This window comes from Mustela nigripes, chromosome 16, assembly GCF_022355385.1.
Source record: "Mustela nigripes isolate SB6536 chromosome 16, MUSNIG.SB6536, whole genome shotgun sequence".
Taxonomy (NCBI): domain Eukaryota; kingdom Metazoa; phylum Chordata; class Mammalia; order Carnivora; family Mustelidae; genus Mustela; species Mustela nigripes.
Window position 1 is genome coordinate 55,874,068 of NC_081572.1, and position 18,485 is coordinate 55,892,552.

General features: G+C 50.7%; 1 protein-coding gene across 3 annotated transcripts in view; it reads left to right on the forward strand.

Moving 5' to 3' along the window:
* Positions 1–18,485, forward strand: part of LOC132004202 (myosin-13) — a 98,886-nt gene that overhangs the window by 73,980 nt on the left and 6,421 nt on the right. For all 3 annotated transcript variants that reach the window (XM_059380391.1, XM_059380389.1, XM_059380390.1), the window contains 16 exons: positions 937–1,060; positions 2,035–2,171; positions 3,530–3,785; positions 5,583–5,825; positions 7,368–7,544; positions 8,703–8,848; positions 8,965–9,055; positions 10,059–10,448; positions 12,327–12,453; positions 12,536–12,654; positions 14,181–14,377; positions 14,743–14,926; positions 15,302–15,467; positions 16,099–16,223; positions 17,317–17,625; positions 17,708–17,911. In XM_059380391.1, coding sequence (XP_059236374.1) covers positions 937–1,060; positions 2,035–2,171; positions 3,530–3,785; positions 5,583–5,825; positions 7,368–7,544; positions 8,703–8,848; positions 8,965–9,055; positions 10,059–10,448; positions 12,327–12,453; positions 12,536–12,654; positions 14,181–14,377; positions 14,743–14,926; positions 15,302–15,467; positions 16,099–16,223; positions 17,317–17,625; positions 17,708–17,911 — 2,995 coding nt within the window. The remainder of the gene's footprint in view (positions 1–936; positions 1,061–2,034; positions 2,172–3,529; positions 3,786–5,582; positions 5,826–7,367; positions 7,545–8,702; positions 8,849–8,964; positions 9,056–10,058; positions 10,449–12,326; positions 12,454–12,535; positions 12,655–14,180; positions 14,378–14,742; positions 14,927–15,301; positions 15,468–16,098; positions 16,224–17,316; positions 17,626–17,707; positions 17,912–18,485) is intronic.

Here is an 18,485-nt window from a genome sequence, read left to right on the forward strand (position 1 = left end):
CTCTGCCTACTTGTGATCTCTCTCTCTCTCTGCCAAATAAATTAATTAAATATTTTTTTTAAATGTCACCAGACATTGTCAGATGTCCCCTGGGCAGGGGGGAAAAGTGCAGGTGGGGGGGGGGGGCTCAGTTGTCCCCAGTTGAGTCCCGCTGCTCTAGACCAGCTTTCTCTTCCCAGCTGCCATCTGTGCCCCACAACTCCAGGCCTTGTCTGGAGTAGAGGAGGGGCAAGGACCCTCCAGGAGTAGCGGGACCACAGGTCTGCGTGTCACAGATGATTTCAAGGTTCTTTTATGCAGATAACTGCTTCCTCTGAAAACAAAACTCCAGCTGTGTATCCCTTCTCCCAGACTAGCTGTACAATAGTCCATGTCCTCCTAAGGCTGGAGCAGAAGAAGATTCTAGAAGGCCTGATCTTAGGTATAAGGCAGGCCTTGTCTTAGCTATGGGGCCTTTCTTGGAGATTGAGTCCATTCAGAAAATGTTGTCCTCGATGGAAACCACCTTCCAAGCTAGCACTGCCAAGCCAATGCAGAGGGGCCCAAGTTAGGCCTGTTAGGCCTGACCTGGCTTCCGAAGCCAGATTGGAGGGAGGGTAAGGTGTTTTCTCAGCTTCCTGTGTGCTCGGCCAACTGCTAGCAGACTCTTGCCCCTTAAACCCTGGTGGCATTCAAGAGTCCACGTGTCCTCAGGGAGATTATGGTCTTTCTGGCCATGGGTCATCCCAGAATGGGTTGGGCCCAGCAGGGGTGAGGCCCCGGGGGCAGAAAGGAGCAGAGTGCAGCCCTCAGGAAATTGCATGGAGGGATCACCCTCCCAGCTCTGTGGGCCAGACCCCCTTCTCCCCTGAGACACCCCTCCCCCCCGGCTCTGCAACACCCAGCTGCTAGCAGGTGACTGACCAACCACGCTCCCCACCCCCCACTGCCCTGCAGGTACCGGATCCTCAATGCCAGTGCCATCCCCGAAGGACAATTTATTGACAGCAAAAATGCTTCTGAGAAGCTTCTGAGCTCCATCGACGTGGACCGGGAACAGTATAGGTTTGGGCACACCAAGGTGAGAACATGCGGAGCTGGGACACTTCCCCCCTCCACCCTGCATCACCGTGGCCCCGGGGCTGCTTGTCAGCTGGTGGCCAACCTGACTGCCCCATTGCGCAGGAGCCCACGCAGAAGGAGCCTGAGTCTGGGGACCGAGAATCCTATCCCCGTGTTGGTTTTTAAGTTTCTAGAGGCTTAATTGGAAGCCAGACCCAACCCCTGCCCCAGCACTGGAAGAAAGCAATAGAAAGTTCTGGGGTCCTAAGAGAGCAGAGCAAAGGCACTTTTATGTGGGACGAGAAAGCCAAGGAGAGAGAACACAGCAAGGATTCCAGAACAGTGAGAACTTGGAGGGAATGATAATAACAGATAGAAATGCCCACCATTTATTGAGCACACGGAGATCTGGCCCAGTGACTCGCCCTCTGTGCACCCGGCATTCAGTCCTCCCCTTAACCTGAGGGACATAAGGCTAGTCCTGACCTCATGGAGTGCTCAAGGTCACAAGGACAGTGAGGGTGCTCACGTGCTCAAGGTCACCAGGACAGTGAGGGACAAAGGCCAGCTTCAAATCCTGGCCTGACCGCAGAGCTCTGCCTCCTGGAAAGGATCAGACTGGGGCTCGCAGCCCTCCGAAGGGTCCTTGCTTCCTTGGCATGTCAGCTGGAGTGGGCCATGGGTAGGTGGCCCTGAGGAGCCGTCTGCGAGTTTCTCCCAATCTGGGCGCAGTGGAGCTCGGAGGGTACTTTCTGGGCTCGTCCTGCCTCCTATGTGGGAGCTCTGTCTGAATCGGGCCATGGGGGTTGGAGGGGCTGGGAATGTCCTATGGAACAAGCTCAGGAGAGGCGACTGTGGGGCCCAGTGGACGGCCCGTTCCAGGCCCTGGCTCTGAAGGCTGAGGGCTGGGCTGGGCGGAAACCGGCTCCCAGGAGGACCCCGGGCTGCAGGGCAGCTGGGAACATGGCCGGGCTCGTCTCTCCTCTGACGCAGGTGTTTTTCAAAGCTGGGCTTCTCGGACTCCTGGAGGAGATGAGGGACGAGAAGCTTGTGACCCTGATGACACGCACACAGGCCGTCTGCCGGGGATACCTGATGCGGGTGGAGTTCAAGAAGATGATGGAGAGGAGGTGAGGTGGACCCTCGCCCCACCTTACCCTGCCCTCCCTACTTCACCGCTGCTGGTTGCTTCCTGGTTTTAGTCTTGGGGCATCGATGTCCTTGCTCGTTCATTTACCCCAGCACCTGCCGAGCAGCCTGTCCGTGCGTGGGGACCCTGCATGGTGCTGGGCATACAGAGAGACACCCTGCCCTCCAGGAGCTCAGGGGAGGTACCCAACACAAGTTCCTTTCTTCCTCGTTCATGAGGCCAGAGCCAGGAGTCCGCTGGGAAGCCATGGCAGGTGCCTACGGGGAGCAGTGAGAGGACCGGGTTTGTAGATGACAAGGGCCTGAACTAGGACATAGGAGTCCAGGGACACTGAAGAGTCTTACTCCTTCAGTAATTCACCAGCAACCCTCATGGCTGGTAACATGCAGGAATTTCAGGGAGAGGGGAATTGCGGGGGGGTGGGGGGAGGCCCCTTCTCCCCAATTCCTCGATGCCTATATGGCTCTGACATTGGCATTGCCACATGGGCCACCATCATGGATTAGTCAAGATCAGCTTGTGGGCATCTAGCTGGTTGAGGTGAATGGAAGCCGGCACAGAAACGGGGAGAAGGGCCCTGGGCAGGAGCCGGTTTATGGGAAAGGGAAGCAAGTTCTGAGGCACACGTGAGCTCTGGAGAATACAGAGCAGGAGATAAGGCAGCTGTCTCCAGGACATTGGCGACCGTCGAAATCAGGAAAAAAGGCGAATTCTAGGAGAGCAAGTGTCAGGGAGACGGAGGAAGAGGGAGCCCACGAGGCAGAGCGCACCATGAGACAGGAATCATGAAACCCAGGCCAGGGGTTCTTTCAAAACGGGGAGAGTCAGCTGTTCAAATGTGGGAGACGGGTGCCTGGGAGGCTCAGTCGGTTGGCGTCCGCCTTCAGCTCCGGTCGTGATCCCAGGGTCCTGAGATTCAGTCCCGTGTAGGCTTTCTGCTCAGGGGGAGTCTGCCTCTCCCCCTGCCACCGCGCCTGCTCGTGCTCTCTCGCTCTCCCTCTGTGTCAAATACGTAAATAAAATGCGGGAGACAGACTCAGGCAAGTAGGAAGAGGCTCCCAGCATGGGTGATCGGGATCTTAGGGACAGCGTTCCAGCACTGTGCTGGGGGTGGGAGTCTGATTGGGGGGCAGGGTCCATAAATGGTCCCGTGCCCTCTGTCACCTCCCAACCTGCTGCCTCTGTCCCTCATCTGCAGAGCGAGCCCTAGGGCCCATGGAGCCGCAGAGCTGGGCTGCCCCTGCAGCGGGGAAGGGCCAAGGGCCTGGGCCCCAGGGCAGGAGGGGCAGACAGGAGTCCTTGCTGGGGCTCATTAACACGGTCCGATGGGGCGTGCAGGGACTCCATCTTCTGCATCCAGTACAACATCCGCGCCTTCATGAACGTCAAGCACTGGCCCTGGATGAACCTGTTCTTCAAGATCAAGCCGCTCCTCAAGAGCGCGGAGGCCGAGCGAGAGATGGCCACCATGAAGGAAGACTTCGAGAGGGCCAAGGAGGAGCTGGCCAGGTCGGAGGCTCGCCGGAAGGAACTGGAGGAGAAGATGGTGTCCCTGCTGCAGGAAAAAAATGACCTCCAGCTGCAGGTCCAGTCTGTAAGTACCTGCCGGGTGAGAATAGAAACCAGGAGCAACACGGAGGCGCCCCAACAGGTGCGTGGATGTAAGGGCCAGTGGTGCCACCTCGTGGGCGTGCGGAGCATTGCAGGAGGGCGAGGGCCCGGCCTCGCCGTCGCGGAGGTTCTTAGGAGCCTGTCTGCAAATCGAATTTCTGCGCACCCTCATTTCTGAATTCCACAGAGGAGTGAGACCTATTTTGTTGTGGGTATGAGGGGACTGGGTCTGTCCTCATGATTAAAACCTGTCAGGCATGCCCCGGGTCTTTAAAAAAAAATCATGTAATTAAGCATTAAAGTAAATCACTAAAACAATTCAAAGGAGGGACCATTTTATACATACATATATAAAAGTTTCGGGAATATCGGTAATATGATTATACTAAAAATGCTTTGCAGTTTTTAATCAAGGAAATAGGGGAAAGGCAGCTGCTTCCAGCATGTCACACTCTGGCAGCATCATTGTATCAATTCACAAATTAAAGTGTTTATCATTTGCTTTTTTTTAATAAACCCCCAAATGGCCATGCATACAAAGCATTTTCTCCTCCCCTTTTCACTTACCCGGTCAGGACAGTGCGGTCACTCGGAGCACTTTTCCAAGGCGAGTGGGCAAGGGGATAAGTTTGGAACCAGATAGCTGGGTTTCTATCCTAGACCCTCCACTTGATAGCTGTGTGGCCCCCGGCAAGTTACTTAGCCTCTCTGCACCTCCATTTTCTCATCTGTAAAATGGGCCCAGTAACAGCACACAGAGAGTGTCGAGAGAATCAGATGGGCCCATGCGGGTAAAATGCTGAGCACGTAGTACACATTCAATTAACACTGATGCTTATTCTTATCCATAATCTCAAAGTGGGGGTCCAGTTTTTACAGCACTCCTGTACAAGAAGATGTAGCCCGATTGGGTTTAAGAGTAGAATCAGCTCGGGGCGCCTGGGTGGCTGAGTGGATTAAAGCCTCTGCCTTCAGCTCAGGTCATGGTCCCAGAGTCCTGGGATCGAGCCCCCATCAGGCTCTCTGCTCAGCGGGGAGCCTGCTTCCCCCTCTCTGCCTGCCTCTCTGCCTATCTCTCTGTCAAATAAATAAATAAAATCTTAAAAAAAAAAAAAATAGAGTAGAATCAGCTCATCTAGAGAGACTCCTTACAGAGCCTTCCGGGACATCTATGAACTTAATCCCTTTCTTCCTATTTTGAACTTCCTGTTTTGTGGCTCGAGGAGGCAGGATTCCCCGGGGAGACACCACGTTTTCCATTGGAAGTTAAAAGGTGGTAATGTTTTGAAAATACTAGTTAGCTTGTGGTAACATTGGGCAGAGGAGTCATTTTTCGACGGGTGGTGAGAGGAAGTGAAACAGCAGGCTGGCCGAATTGGGGCCAATGGGCAGAAGCTTCGTGAACTGTATGGACTCCATTGTTTGGGATTATTTCAGGTGAATTTCTATTAAGTGGATGTCCTTGGTGGTTAAAAAAAAAGGTATACGGATAATATACAAGTGATGTGTGTGCGTGTGTGAATATGCACATGTGTGCATGTGTGTGTTTGTGTACACATGTCTGTACCTGTACACGTGTGTGCACAAGTGTGTGGGCGTGTGTACATGAGTGTATGTGCACATGCGTGTGTGGATGTGTGTGTGTGTGTGTGTGTATATGAGTGTGCGTGTGACCCATTCATCACCTCAGGTACAGAGAGTGGGCTTCTGGAGGGCAGAGCACATCCCGCGTAGGGTTTGCTGAGAGTCTGACCGAAACACAACCCTCTGGTTCTTCCAGGAAATGGAAAACCTGATCGATGCGGAGGAGCGCTGTGAGGGGCTCATCAAAAGCAAGATCCAACTGGAAGCCAAAGTCAAGGAGCTGAACGAGAGACTGGAGGAGGAAGAGGAGGTGAACTCCGACCTCGTGGCGAAAAAGAGGAACCTGGAGGATAAATGCTCGTCTCTCAAAAGGGACATCGACGACCTTGAGCTGACCCTGACAAAAGTGGAAAAGGAGAAGCACGCCACTGAGAACAAGGTGGGCAAACCAGGGAGTCCCCCACTCCCCCAGCTTCTGGAACCAGCCTTACTTCCTCTTAGGAGCAGACATTTCCTGAAGTTGGAGGCAGGAGCCCGCAGGCGGGCAGTGAGGTCCCACCAAGTCCCGTCCTTCTCCGCCTTGGTCTCTCTACCCCGCAGGCTCTTCTCAACCCTCCTCCTGCCTGGCTGGTTGGACCCCAAACTTCCAGCCCACAGCCCATCCTGCACAAAGCAAGGGATCCTCAACGAGAGTGGCGTCCTATTCATTTTTGTTTGCACTTGGCTCAGGAAGAGCAAAAGAATGCCCCCAGGGGCCAGGCAGATGATGAAGGATGCAGGTGGTGAAGGGGGCAGGAAGCTGGGCCACCCCTCGCCCTGCGAGGGACATGGGCAAACGGGGACCCTCATGTGTTGCTGGCAGCTTATAGACTGACGCAGCCTTCGGGAAAGCACTGGAAATACTCGGTCACATGAAGGATCCTCACACTTTGCAGAAATGCATGAAAATCACAGCCCTTGAGTCACATAATAATGGTTGCTAATGAGTTAGAGCAAGGGATCGGGTTGACCTGGTGTGAGGTGACCCGGAGTGAGTGTGGGATCCACACCCGGGAAGTGTGGAAAGGGACATTAGAGAGGCGTGGAGACTTGCCAGGAATTGAGCCCCTGCTCCGTCCAAGGCAGCAACACTGAACCAGCCCCCTCCACACAAGTCTTGCCGTCCCTGTGTCTACCTCGTGACATGGGGATATGACCCTCTTCACCTCGGAGGGTTTTCATGGAAAGCTCAGCATGGGGGCACTAGGGGGCTCAGTCAGTCCTTAAGCGTCTGCCTTCAGCTCAGGTCATGATCCCAGGGTGCTGGCATCGAGTTCTGCATGCGAACATGCGAACCTCCAACGCTTTAGATTTTCCAGGAGCAGCCGGGAGTCCAGATTTTGTGTGACATTACACTGCCTTTTTCAATATTGATAATTTATGCAAAAGCTACACAGAAAACACGTCCCCAGCCAGATTCAGCCTGTGGGGTGGGAGTGTAAGAACCTCTGATCTGGAAGAGAGGCGTATGTAGAGCAAAGTTCAATTTAATGCCTTAAAGCTTTCTGTGTGGCACCCCCCGCCCCGGCTTCCTGAGGGCACAGGTTCCCATTCTGGACCAGTCTTGCGTAGCATGTTGTATCTTTCCTTACTCTTCCCACCTTTTTCTAAACCCCCAACCTGGGAAACAGAGTCCTGTGGATATATAATGATAGAGAGAAACTAATGGGGTGACCTTCCAAAGCCTCCTATGTGCATTTCAGAGCCCTCCGTTGTGGGACATAAACTCGTGTCTGAAGGAATGATGCTATCTGGCTCTGCAGCCAGCCAGCCAAGAAGCAAAGGGCTGGGGGGCTGCCAGTTTCAGGATAATGTAACCCACACAGTGACCACCTCCCAGGGAGGTACGGATGTGGTAGCCAAAAAAGGAAAGGGGAAAATAAAAATCTGTAGCTTCTGATTGAGTTGTCTGAGCAGTCCATGGGTGTGGCTGTTCTCCCAGGTAAAGAATCTTTCCGAAGAAATGACAGCCCTTGAGGAAAACATCTCCAAACTGACCAAGGAGAAGAAGTCCCTGCAGGAAGCCCATCAACAAACACTAGACGATCTCCAGGTGGAGGAAGATAAAGTCAACGGTCTCATCAAAATAAATGCCAAGCTAGAGCAGCAAACCGATGACGTAAGGATGTTTTACTCCCGGGTCCCCGCAGCTGTTGCTTGCAGAGGCTGGGGTTAAATGGGGGTGGGGGGAGGGTCTGACTTCTAATTCTGGAGCAGATTCCCTGAGTCTGGACCTCAGCCCCCTCCACACAAGTCTTGCCGTCCCTGTGTCTACCTCGTGACATGGGGATATGACCCTCTTCACCTCGGAGGGTTTTCATGGAAAGCTCAGCATGGGGGCACCAGGGGGCTCAGTCAGTCCTTAAGCGTCTGCCTTCAGCTCAGGTCATGATCCCAGGGTGCTGGCATCGAGTTCTGCATCGGGTTCCCTGACCAGTAGGGAGCCTGCTTCTCCCTCTCCCCGCCCCCCCCCACTCCTGCTTTCTCTCAAATAATAAAACTTAAAAAAAAAAAAAAAAAAAGAAGAAGAAGGAAGAAATAACACAGAGTGTGTTCAGTAAAACATTACCCTCATGGTAATTAACATCATCATAATTAACATCCCCTCTCAGGTCCTTGGGTTCGCAAAGTTCCAATCTTGTTCTAACATTGTTAAAATTGAGTGATTTTAACATTGTTAAATAGGAGTCCTGTTTTGCCCCATAACAATTACCATTTCCCCCCATGATATTACTATGGTTGTTTTTTGTTTTTTTGGTTTTTTTAGTTTCAGAGGTTGACTGTAGTGATTCATCAGTTGCATATAGGCTCTTGGTACAAGAGCCAAGACTGACATTTGCAGGCTTACTCACGACCATGTCTAGAACTTGTACAGATTGCATGTTTTCCTGAGGCCAGACCAGGCAAGCACCGTGCTACCTCTGGGAGGAGTATGGCTGTGCAATCTAGACCTTTCCCAGCTTAGCTACAGCAGAGCCCATCCGTGGATGCCCCGCTTCTTCCCTTCTGGGCACAAGCATGCACTTACAGTCACCATGATTCTACAGGGAAGGAACAGGCCAAGTGAGAATCAGCCAAAAGAGGCACCAGAATGCTTCCAAGAGATACAGGGTAGCCTTCGGTGCAGGAGGGAAGAGTTGAGACATGGGGAATCTTGCTCCATCCTGGGGCCAGACGCCAGCGGTCATACCCCACGGGAGCTCTTGGAAGCCATCAGCGCCGGTGTGGCCACGGTGGCCAAGGGGTAAGCTCCAACCTTTATGCCTGTGTCTCCCAGCTTGAAGGCTCCTTGGAACAGGAGAAGAAACTGCGGACAGACCTGGAAAGAGTAAAGAGGAAGCTGGAAGGGGACCTGAAAATGTCCCAGGAATCCATTATGGATCTAGAAAACGACAAGCAGCAAGTGGAAGAGAAATTGAAGAAGTAGCTATCTCATGTTTGATCTCTGTGTTTAAGCCCGAGTGCCAACTTACCCCTTTAAAAGCCTTGTATTTCACGTTGTTGTTCTTTTAACTGTATAACTATGTATCTGTTTGCAGGAAGGAGTTTGAAATCAGTCAGTTACAAACCAAGATTGAAGAGGAGCAAGCCCACAGCTTACAATTACAAAAAAAGATCAAAGAACTGCAGGTAGAAGTTTTAAACCTTCCCGACCCTGAAAACCCTTTCTAAGGGTCCCTCCTGCCCTTGTTTTTGCCCTTGCTTGTGTTGCTTTAGCTGCTTATTTTCTTCCTATCCTCAGAGCTGGAGGCAATGTTTTGTCCTTCCCTTGATTTTTCTGAAATTAACATTTTAATCTTGCCAGTAGCACATACATAGATTTCTTGGGGAATATTTTGGTGTTACCAATAAGGCCAAATTTGACTGGCAAGGGTGCATGGATCATCATCCATAACCCTCCCTTCTCAGAAGTCACTCTCACCTTCTGGTGGATTGTGTATACTACTGGCTCCCTTGCTATGGGTTTATGTATGCATTAAGGACCCAAAGAGGGGTGGCTGGCTGGCTCAGGCGGTGGAACGTGCAACTCTTGGTTTTAGGGTTGTGAGTTCGAGCCCCGTGTTGAGTTTACAGATTACTTAAAAGTGAAATCTTTATAAAGAAAGTCTTGAAGAAATTATCTAAGGGAGATAGATACATGATACACACATCCTTATATATATACACATATGTATTAAAATATGAAGGAACAAGAACATAAGTGTAAACATGTATTATATATCTACATGTATATTTATTTATGCATGTAAATATGTTCATTAAGTCTACGTGTATTTTATATTCTATATACTTGATTTTTTTTTAGCTTAAATATGATAACACAGAGACTATGGTTCTACAACTTGCCACTTTCATGTAGCAATGCATCCTACAGAGCTGTCCATGGTAGACGGTAGACATGGGTCAATTCTAAAGACTTTATGAACTTCTGGAACATGCTTCCATCATGGTGGATTTGACCATCCCCTACTGAGGGACCTTTAGAATGTTTCCAACCGTATTCCTCATTAACTTAATGTTATCATGTAGTCTTTTTTTTGTGGTGCCTACCCCCAATCCGTCACCACCCGCCTTGCCCAAAGTGGGCTGCTCCCTCTCCCCACCAACATTCCTGATGCAGTGACCCTTTCAGGCCCGCACAGAAGAGCTGGAGGAGGAAATCGAGGCAGAGCGGGCCTCCCGAGCCAAAGCAGAGAAGCAGCGCTCTGACCTCTCCCGGGAACTGGAGGAGATCAGCGAGCGCCTGGAGGAAGCCAGTGGGGCCACATCCGCCCAGATCGAGATGAACAAGAAGCGTGAGGCCGAGTTCCAGAAACTTCGCCGGGACCTGGAGGAGGCCACCCTGCAGCACGAAGCCACCACAGCCACTCTTCGGAAGAAGCACGCCGACAGTGTGGCCGAGCTCGGGGAGCAAATAGACAACCTGCAGAGGGTCAAGCAGAAGCTGGAGAAGGAGAAGAGTGAGCTCAAGATGGAGATCGATGACATGGCCGGCAACATTGAGACAGTCTCCAAGTCAAAGGTAACTGACCCCTACTCTTAGCAAATGCGAGGCAGCTACGTTCACCTGCCCAGGAAGCAGACATAATTTGATGCCCCCAAACTCACTGTCTGTTCCAAACTGCAAGGCGCTCCTGCCTTCTGCCTGCTCCCAGTGCCCCTAAATTCATTCCTGTCTTTGGAGCTTGACTCAGTGACCTACTATGACTTGAGTTCTCATCATCCTTCCAGAATTTCAGAAAGCTTTCAGAATCTTCCAAACCATCTGGCATTTTCTAGAACTAAACCTATGGAAGGATTGCACCAAAGGGCCTTGCTGGGTATGGTTGGATATGCCACCTCCTTGGCCCACGGTATCCATCCCTGGGAGGCATAACTAATGAGAACTTATGCGTGAGAACAGAGTTAGCTCCAAGTTTTGTTACACTTGAAGCATGTAAAATTCAGGAGGGGAGGAACTCTTTAAGAAAATGTATACGAAATTATACATACAAAGTTAGGCACAAAAGTAGTCATTTAGAGTGAGAGAAAGAAGTCACAAATTATTGGCACCCTGGAGACACAGACCGTTTGCCAGAAAGTTCTCCCTAGAAATATATTCTGCTTGCATGTAGCTCTCCTTCCCCACCTGGAACCTTCTACAGCTACTTGCATGGTCTAGGGCCCATGCAAGTAAAGGTCATGCTCAACCACACCAGCTTACCGGTCAACCCATCCCTGTGTATGACTTCAAGGTAAAGGCTTCCTCAGCGATGATATCCTTGTAGATTTGTGGGGCCTCTTGCTGTCCTTGTTTAGGATCTGGACTCCCCCACCCACGCTTTCCTCTTGATTTCTTCCTCAGTGCCTGACTGCAACTCCTTTCTCTCTCGTCTGCTTCCCCGTTTTTCTGTCCTTCTTGGCTTTTTCTTCCCTCTAAGGAGTTAGGTCTATATGTATTCTCTGTCCCTGTCTTTGTCTCTCTCCACCCCCGTAACCCCTAGTCCAGGTTGCAGGGTTGTCTGGGTTAGAAGAGATGACAGCATCTACTTGCCACCTCCTTCCTCTGTCACTTCATGCTCTCTGTTCTCAATTTTAGAATGCAGTGGAAGAAGTACCTTACATTGCTTTATTTTTTAAGTTGTTGTATGCTTTGAATTTTTGCCTTATGATTTGCTGTCTCTTTGTCAACTGCCCTAGATAAAATTATTGTATGTTCATATGTCATTTTCTCAAAGATATCCAAAGCCCCTAGAGATCTTCCTTTGAATCTAATATCTTTGCCTCTTCTGCTACCATCTTATACTTCCTACTCTGAAGAAAAATACATGCTCAACATATTTATTTTATGTTACATGAGGTAGGAGGAGGACGTCTACAATATATGCAAGGTTTTGAAATAAACTCCACGAAAACAAGGGCCAAACTAGAGGCTGGGGGAGTGAATCCCTCCGTGCCACCTCCCCCATAAGGAATCTTTTGTATAATCAAATGAAATGTGCAACAGTGTCCCCTGAATATACTGCTTGCAAACAAATAAATCAGAAGGTAATATCCCTCACATGGCAACAGAATTACTTATGTTACAAGAGGATCCTGGGGTTCCTTGGAGTAGCGTGTTCTCAAAGGTTGTTTTTTTGTTTGGCTTTGGGTTTTTTTTTTTTTTTTTTGCAAACCAATCAATATTTATCTACCTAAAGCTGTTGCTCCAACTAATTGGTGACTAAGCAGTCATCACAGATAAATCTTGCCAAACCCGAAGTGATGGTAATTTTTTAAACTGACGTGTATGTGTTCTGCATTCTTATTTTTATTTTACCTGACAAGAAGCTAAACTAACCCAATTTCCCAGTTCAGACCTGGACACCAGAAACCCAATATTTCCCATTCATGTGGACTTTTTTTTTTTTTTTTTTTTTAGAGTAACGTGGAAAGAATGTGCCGGACTGTGGAAGACCAATTTAATGAGATCAAAGCCAAAGATGACCAACAGACACAGTTAATCCATGATCTGAACATGCAGAAGGCAAGACTGCAGACCCAAAATGGTAAGGATTGAGGGGCTGGGTTCCAGAAACTACAGACCATGGGTCAACAATGTTCAGCAACACTCATGCTCCTGTTTGGTAGGGGAACTGAGCCACCAACTGGAAGAGAAGGAGTCTCTGATCTCACAGCTAACCAAAGGCAAGCAGGCCCTCACCCAGCAGCTGGAGGAGCTGAAGAGACAAGTGGAAGAAGAAACCAAGGTAAGAATGCCTCTTTCTGGAATGGCGGAGTCAGAACCTGAGAAGCCATGAAAACTGGTTGGAGGCAGCCCTACAGCATGAAGTCTGCTACTTCTCTTCTCTGCTGTGTGGGAGAGTAGGAACCTGTTCTTTGAGGGCACAGGACTTTGGTGTTGGATCTCCTTCAGAGCCAAGGTGCTCCAACCTCTGGGCTCTTCTGCCCCTCATAGCATGGTCTGATAAACACCCTCACCAGCCAGGGCATCCCTTCCCGACATTCCCCTCCCCCCTCCCCCACCGCACCTGCTCGACCCATCTCTGCCTCTGTTCTCTCACTCTGCTCAGCCATTCAGCCCAGCCCCGCCGAGATGCCCTCTCAGTTCTTCCTCATCACTCATGCGTCACCTGCTGCAACACCTGAGTTTAAGTTCTCCCCCCTCCCAAAAGACTGCACGGCTCTGGGGACACACTTGGGACATATGCATGAACATGAACCTCCTCTTCGTTTTCTTGACTTCCATATCTAGGTCTTCATGCTCATCAACGCCCTTCTCCCCGCAGATCTGTAAACTCCTCCTAGGCAAGAATAATTTTTTCCATAGCACCAAACAGTAGCTACAATGCACACAGCAGGTGCTTAATAAGTGCTGTCTATGGTGTTTAAGCATGAGAATGGGAATCCAGGAGTCCACCCAAATGGCATTCCTTGATGGTGGCCTCAGAAAGTGTTTTGTGGGGGGCCGGGCTGGCTCGGTCGAGACTCTTGATCTCAGGGTTGTGAGTTCAAGCACTTTGGGTGTAGAGATTACTTAAAATCTTAAAAAAATAATAATAATAAATAAAAGGAAAAGAAAGAGTTTTGTTTTGGAACCTCAAGATGAGAGCTAAATTGTCCTCTTCACCAGGCACGATTGAGCAAAGGAGGCCTCTCTGGGCATGTTCTCCCCTGCCCGGAAGAGGTAACAGGCACAGAAACAGAACAGCTCACATCAGAGTCCCCCTGCATGGGGACACAGCCTCTGGTGACATCAAACAATACTTTTTTGGGTTTTCTTCAAGGCAACAGCTTTCCATAGCATTGCATCAAGTAACAAGAAAATGAACCCCTTCCTAAGTCTGTTTCAATTCTTCTCCTTGCATAAGGAAAAGAGCTCAGTGTGGTTACATCTCTCTAGCATGTGCTCATTTTCCTTATTAAGACGTAGAGAGAGCAGGCTTCAGGTACGGAGGCACACAGCAAGTACCTGGCTGGAAAGTGATCAATAACATTGCTTTACCCGCGTTGCATTTATTCTTAGAGCTCCCTTCTATGTGTGGCACATGTTAGTGCTTTTCTATTTATAGTTTAATAGTTTACTTTTATTTAAATACAATCAGGGAGCCAACATGACAAAAATGAAATAAAACAGGACATATGCAGATATGGCTAAGTTTGTGAAGGCAGCTCAGGAACAGCTCACGTTGGGAGATGCTGGTTTAGAGGAAAATACCTTAGCTTGGAGAATGGCCGAAAGTCTTTGCAATCTGTCACCACCCTCCTCCCGCAGGCCAAGAACGCCCTGGCCCACGCCCTGCAGTCCTCCCGCCACGACTGTGACCTGCTGCGGGAACAGTACGAGGAGGAGCAGGAGGGCAAGGCCGAGCTGCAGAGGGCGCTGTCCAAGGCCAACAGCGAGGTGGCCCAGTGGAGGACCAAATACGAGACGGACGCCATCCAGCGCACGGAGGAGCTGGAGGAGGCCAAGTACGGGGCTCCCCAGCGACAGCAGAAGCAGTGACCCCAGGACATGAGTGAGGGGACAGAGAACGCTTCCTGCCTTGGGAGACAGTCTCTTCCTCCCCAGCACTTTGAGTTTTTGTTAAGCATTCAGATAGGGCATCCCTGTTCTTCCCCTGGGACTGTCCTTTCCACTTGGTTCCCTTAGTGGCTTCTTGGTGACCTGCTTTGCCGCCAAGCTCTTTGGGCTTCTTCAGGTGGTACCTGTCTATGCGTCCCATGCTATGTCTTGGTCTTCCCCAGTTCTAGCCCCAAATCAACAGACAGTTCTGAAATTCTGAAATAGTTCACCTTTGCCAAAAAAAAAAAAAAAAAAAAAATGGTTCTTTTAGGAAAAAACTGGCCCAGAGGCTCCAGGAAGCAGAGGAAAACACAGAGGCAGTGAGCTCCAAGTGTGCCTCCTTGGAGAAAACCAAGCAGAGGCTCCAGGGGGAAGTGGATGAACTGATGCTTGACTTGGAACGCACCAACACGGCCCGCGTCCTCCTGGACAGGAAGCAGAGGGACTTCGATAAGGTCTGGCCCCCAGAGAGCCACGCCCTCTCGTGCTTGCACGTGTGAGAGACACGCCCACCCGGGAGGTCTACCGAACATCAGGTCAGGGCGTGCGGGAGGCTGGGCTTTGTAGTGTCTCTTTGCGTTCCTGACAGTCCCTCCAAAGTGGATTTTTAGTTCAAGCTAATTCAGATTACTCTGAGATGCCGCGGAAGACCCATGAGAGCATCCCAGTCTGGGGCCCGCGATCTAGGACAGAGCCCCGCCCTGTTTCTCGAGTCCCCAGGATGGAAGGGTAAAACCTCAATGTTGCTCACAGACAGCCCTCGTTTTCCTGGGCTCTCCCAGTTGCCCTGGTCCTTCCTGCTGTTCACGTGTCCCTGTGCCATCTCCCAGGTCCTTGCAGAGTGGAAGCAAAAACTGGACGAGAGTCAGGCCGAGTTGGAAGCTGCTCAGAAAGGATCCAGGTCGCTTAGTACTGAAGTCTTCAAGCTCCAGAACGCTTATGAGGAAGTGGTGGAGCAGTTAGAGACGCTTAGGCGAGAGAATAAAAACCTACAAGGTGAGCTGCCTCCCCCACCCACCCCAGGGGAGCACCGGTACCCTCCCCCCCTTGCCTCCTGCTTCCCACTGCCCTGCAGAACCCTTCTGTCTGCTCTGTCGACCCTGGAGCTCAGCCCGGCTAATGCCACAGACATAGTCGTAACTAAGTGTCCTGGAACATGAAGGGCGAACGGAGTTGCTAAGTTCACCTCTTCTTAGAGAACAAGATCCTGCACGGATTCTGTCTGGACGTGGCTTAGTGTCCTTGGGCGTGCCACGAAATCCCTTAGGACTTCAGACTCCTGGTCTGCAAAATCAGACCAGACCTGATGTCCCTGAAAGCCCCTTTCAGTCCCAAAAGACGATGATTCTCTATTCTATACATTGTCTCCAGCATTTTCTCCCCCGGCCCTTGCCGCGACCATTTTACGTACTTGGTGAAGACTTAGCGTTCTGGCCACTCCTCCCTCAGCATGGTTCAGGTGGGGCAATACGCCTGGGTCGTGCCAAGACCTCACACAAAGGGTTCCACCACGCTCTCTCCTGCATAAATGGGAATGAATCACCAGTCCCCAGGTTGCCAGGCAAAAATGCCTCTGCTGTCAACGCGAGCCCCATCAAACACGCTAAATCGAGCCTGTCCTTTGCAGAAGAGATTTCCGACTTAACTGAGCAGATTGCAGAAACTGGCAAGAACCTTCAAGAAGTGGAAAAGACCAAGAAGCAAGTGGAGCAGGAAAAGTCAGACCTCCAGGTCGCCCTAGAAGAGGTGGAGGCAAGTGTCCGGGACATGACATGAGGGTGCTCAGGAGGGCAGGATGCCAGGAGGTGGGGGTGGGGTACGGACTAGACCAGACCTCTGGGGCTACTTCCTGCCAGGAGGGGCCGAGGCTCCACAGGGAAGAACAACCAGCCGTCCCTGGGGAAACAGTTGTGCCGTGTTTCATTTCCTGGGTGTCCTCTAGTTCAGCACATCTCCCCTTTGGAAAATAAATAAACACGTTTGTGATGTCCTCAATGTCTTCCTCTCGGGAAGCAAGAAATCAGTCAGCAGGCATCCCGAGAGTGGGCTCAGAATTCCTCGGCTCTAACAGGGTCACACGCTAGGTGGTGTATGGACACTGAGATTTCTGGAAAGTCAAAACAGGGCCAGTGTCCTGAGGCCCTAATCGGTGTCGCCAGTGCGGGGCAGATGGTGGAGCTGTTTCTAGGGAAATTTGCATGATGCAGGATAAGAGGTGAGCAATTACTCTGTCATTTTAGACAATAGGGTAGCTCCTGAGTTAGAGTCCCTGTTAAAAACAACAACAAAAAAAAAAAAAAAAAACACCCGGGCACCTGGGTGGCTCAGTGGGTTAAGCCTCTGCCTTCACCTCAGGACTCCCAGCTGCACCTGGATGAGGCCCTGAGGAGCAATGAGGACCTCAGGTCATGATCTCAGGGTCCTGGGATAGAGCCCCGCCCGCATCGGGCTCTCTGCTCAGTGGGGAGCCTGCTTTCCTCTCTCTCTCTCTCTCTCTCTCTCCCTGCCTACTTGTGATCTCTCTCTCTTTATTAAAAAATAAATAAATTTTTTAAAATCTTAAAAAAAAAAAAAAGACACACCCAATAAAGGTTTTACTTAATTCAGAAAGGTGCTCTGTCCCTCTCCAGACACAAAGTTTTTAGTAACAGATACAAAGCTTTAGTCCTAGGTTCATTACTAGGAGGGACATTTGGGGGCCACATTGTCTGACCTCTACTCATCTGTAAAATGGGTAGAATAATATTCGTTCTATCACACTGGCTAGGAAAATACCCATTCAAGAAGGGGGGCTGCCCATGACCTCCCCCACCGCTCCCCCCAACCACTCCTCTGCTTCGATCAGGGCTCCTTGGAACACGAAGAGAGCAAGATCTTGCGTGTCCAACTGGAGTTGAGCCAGGTGAAATCCGAGCTTGACCGCAGGGTCACTGAGAAGGACGAAGAGATCGAGCAGCTGAAAAGAAACAGCCAGCGAGCGGCAGAAGCCATGCAGAGCATGCTGGACGCTGAGATCCGGAGCCGGAACGACGCCATGAGGCTGAAGAAGAAGATGGAGGGAGACCTCAACGAGATGGAGATCCAGCTGGGCCATTCCAACCGCCAGGTGGCAGAGACGCAGAAACACCTGCGCACCGTGCAGGGTCAGCTCAAGGTGAGCCCAGGCTCCCGTGGACCTGGCCAGCGCTCGCCCTGTCCCAGACTCCACCCTCACTCACGTCCGGCTGTCCCCGCAGGACTCCCAGCTGCACCTGGATGAGGCCCTGAGGAGCAATGAGGACCTCAAGGAGCAGCTGGCCATCGTGGAGCGCAGGAATGGCCTCTTGCTGGAGGAGCTGGAGGAGATGAAGGTGGCCTTGGAGCAGACGGAGCGGACCCGCAGGCTGTCAGAGCAGGAGCTGCTGGACGCCAGTGACCGCGTGCAGCTCCTTCACTCCCAGGTGCATCCCTCCTCCCTCTACCCAGGGCCCACCTTGGTGGGCAGGCAGGACCCTCGCAGTGGAAGGGAGCACCGCCCTTCCTCTCAGACAAGTGGTCAAGACCAAGCTGCTTTAAGCTTAGTTCTTTGGAGGTGGCTGGCTGGTGTAGTCAGTAGATATCGGGGTTTTGAGTTCGAGCCCCACTTGGGTGGAGAGATGAATTAAAAGTAAAATCTTCAAAAAAAAAAAAAAAAGCTTAGTTCTTGGACTAACTATGCTCTGAGCTTTCTTTAATCTGAAGATAAAAGGTCATACACGTCTCCATCTCAGAGAAAGGAAGGATGAGTTATTGCATCAAGGGGCTGGAGAAGGCTTCACAGAGGAAGCAACCTCTAATGGCAATCTTGGAAAATTAGAATTATCTTTCAAAATAATTATCTTTCAAAATATTTTTTTTTTACCTTTATGAAAGTTCTTGTTGGGTTTTTAAGGAGATAGAAGTTTATCGAATACACCAGAAGGGAGCAGGGAGCTGTCCCCCACCTTTATAAAAGTCTTATAAAAACAATTCTTTGTTGCGAAATAGAGAGCCTAC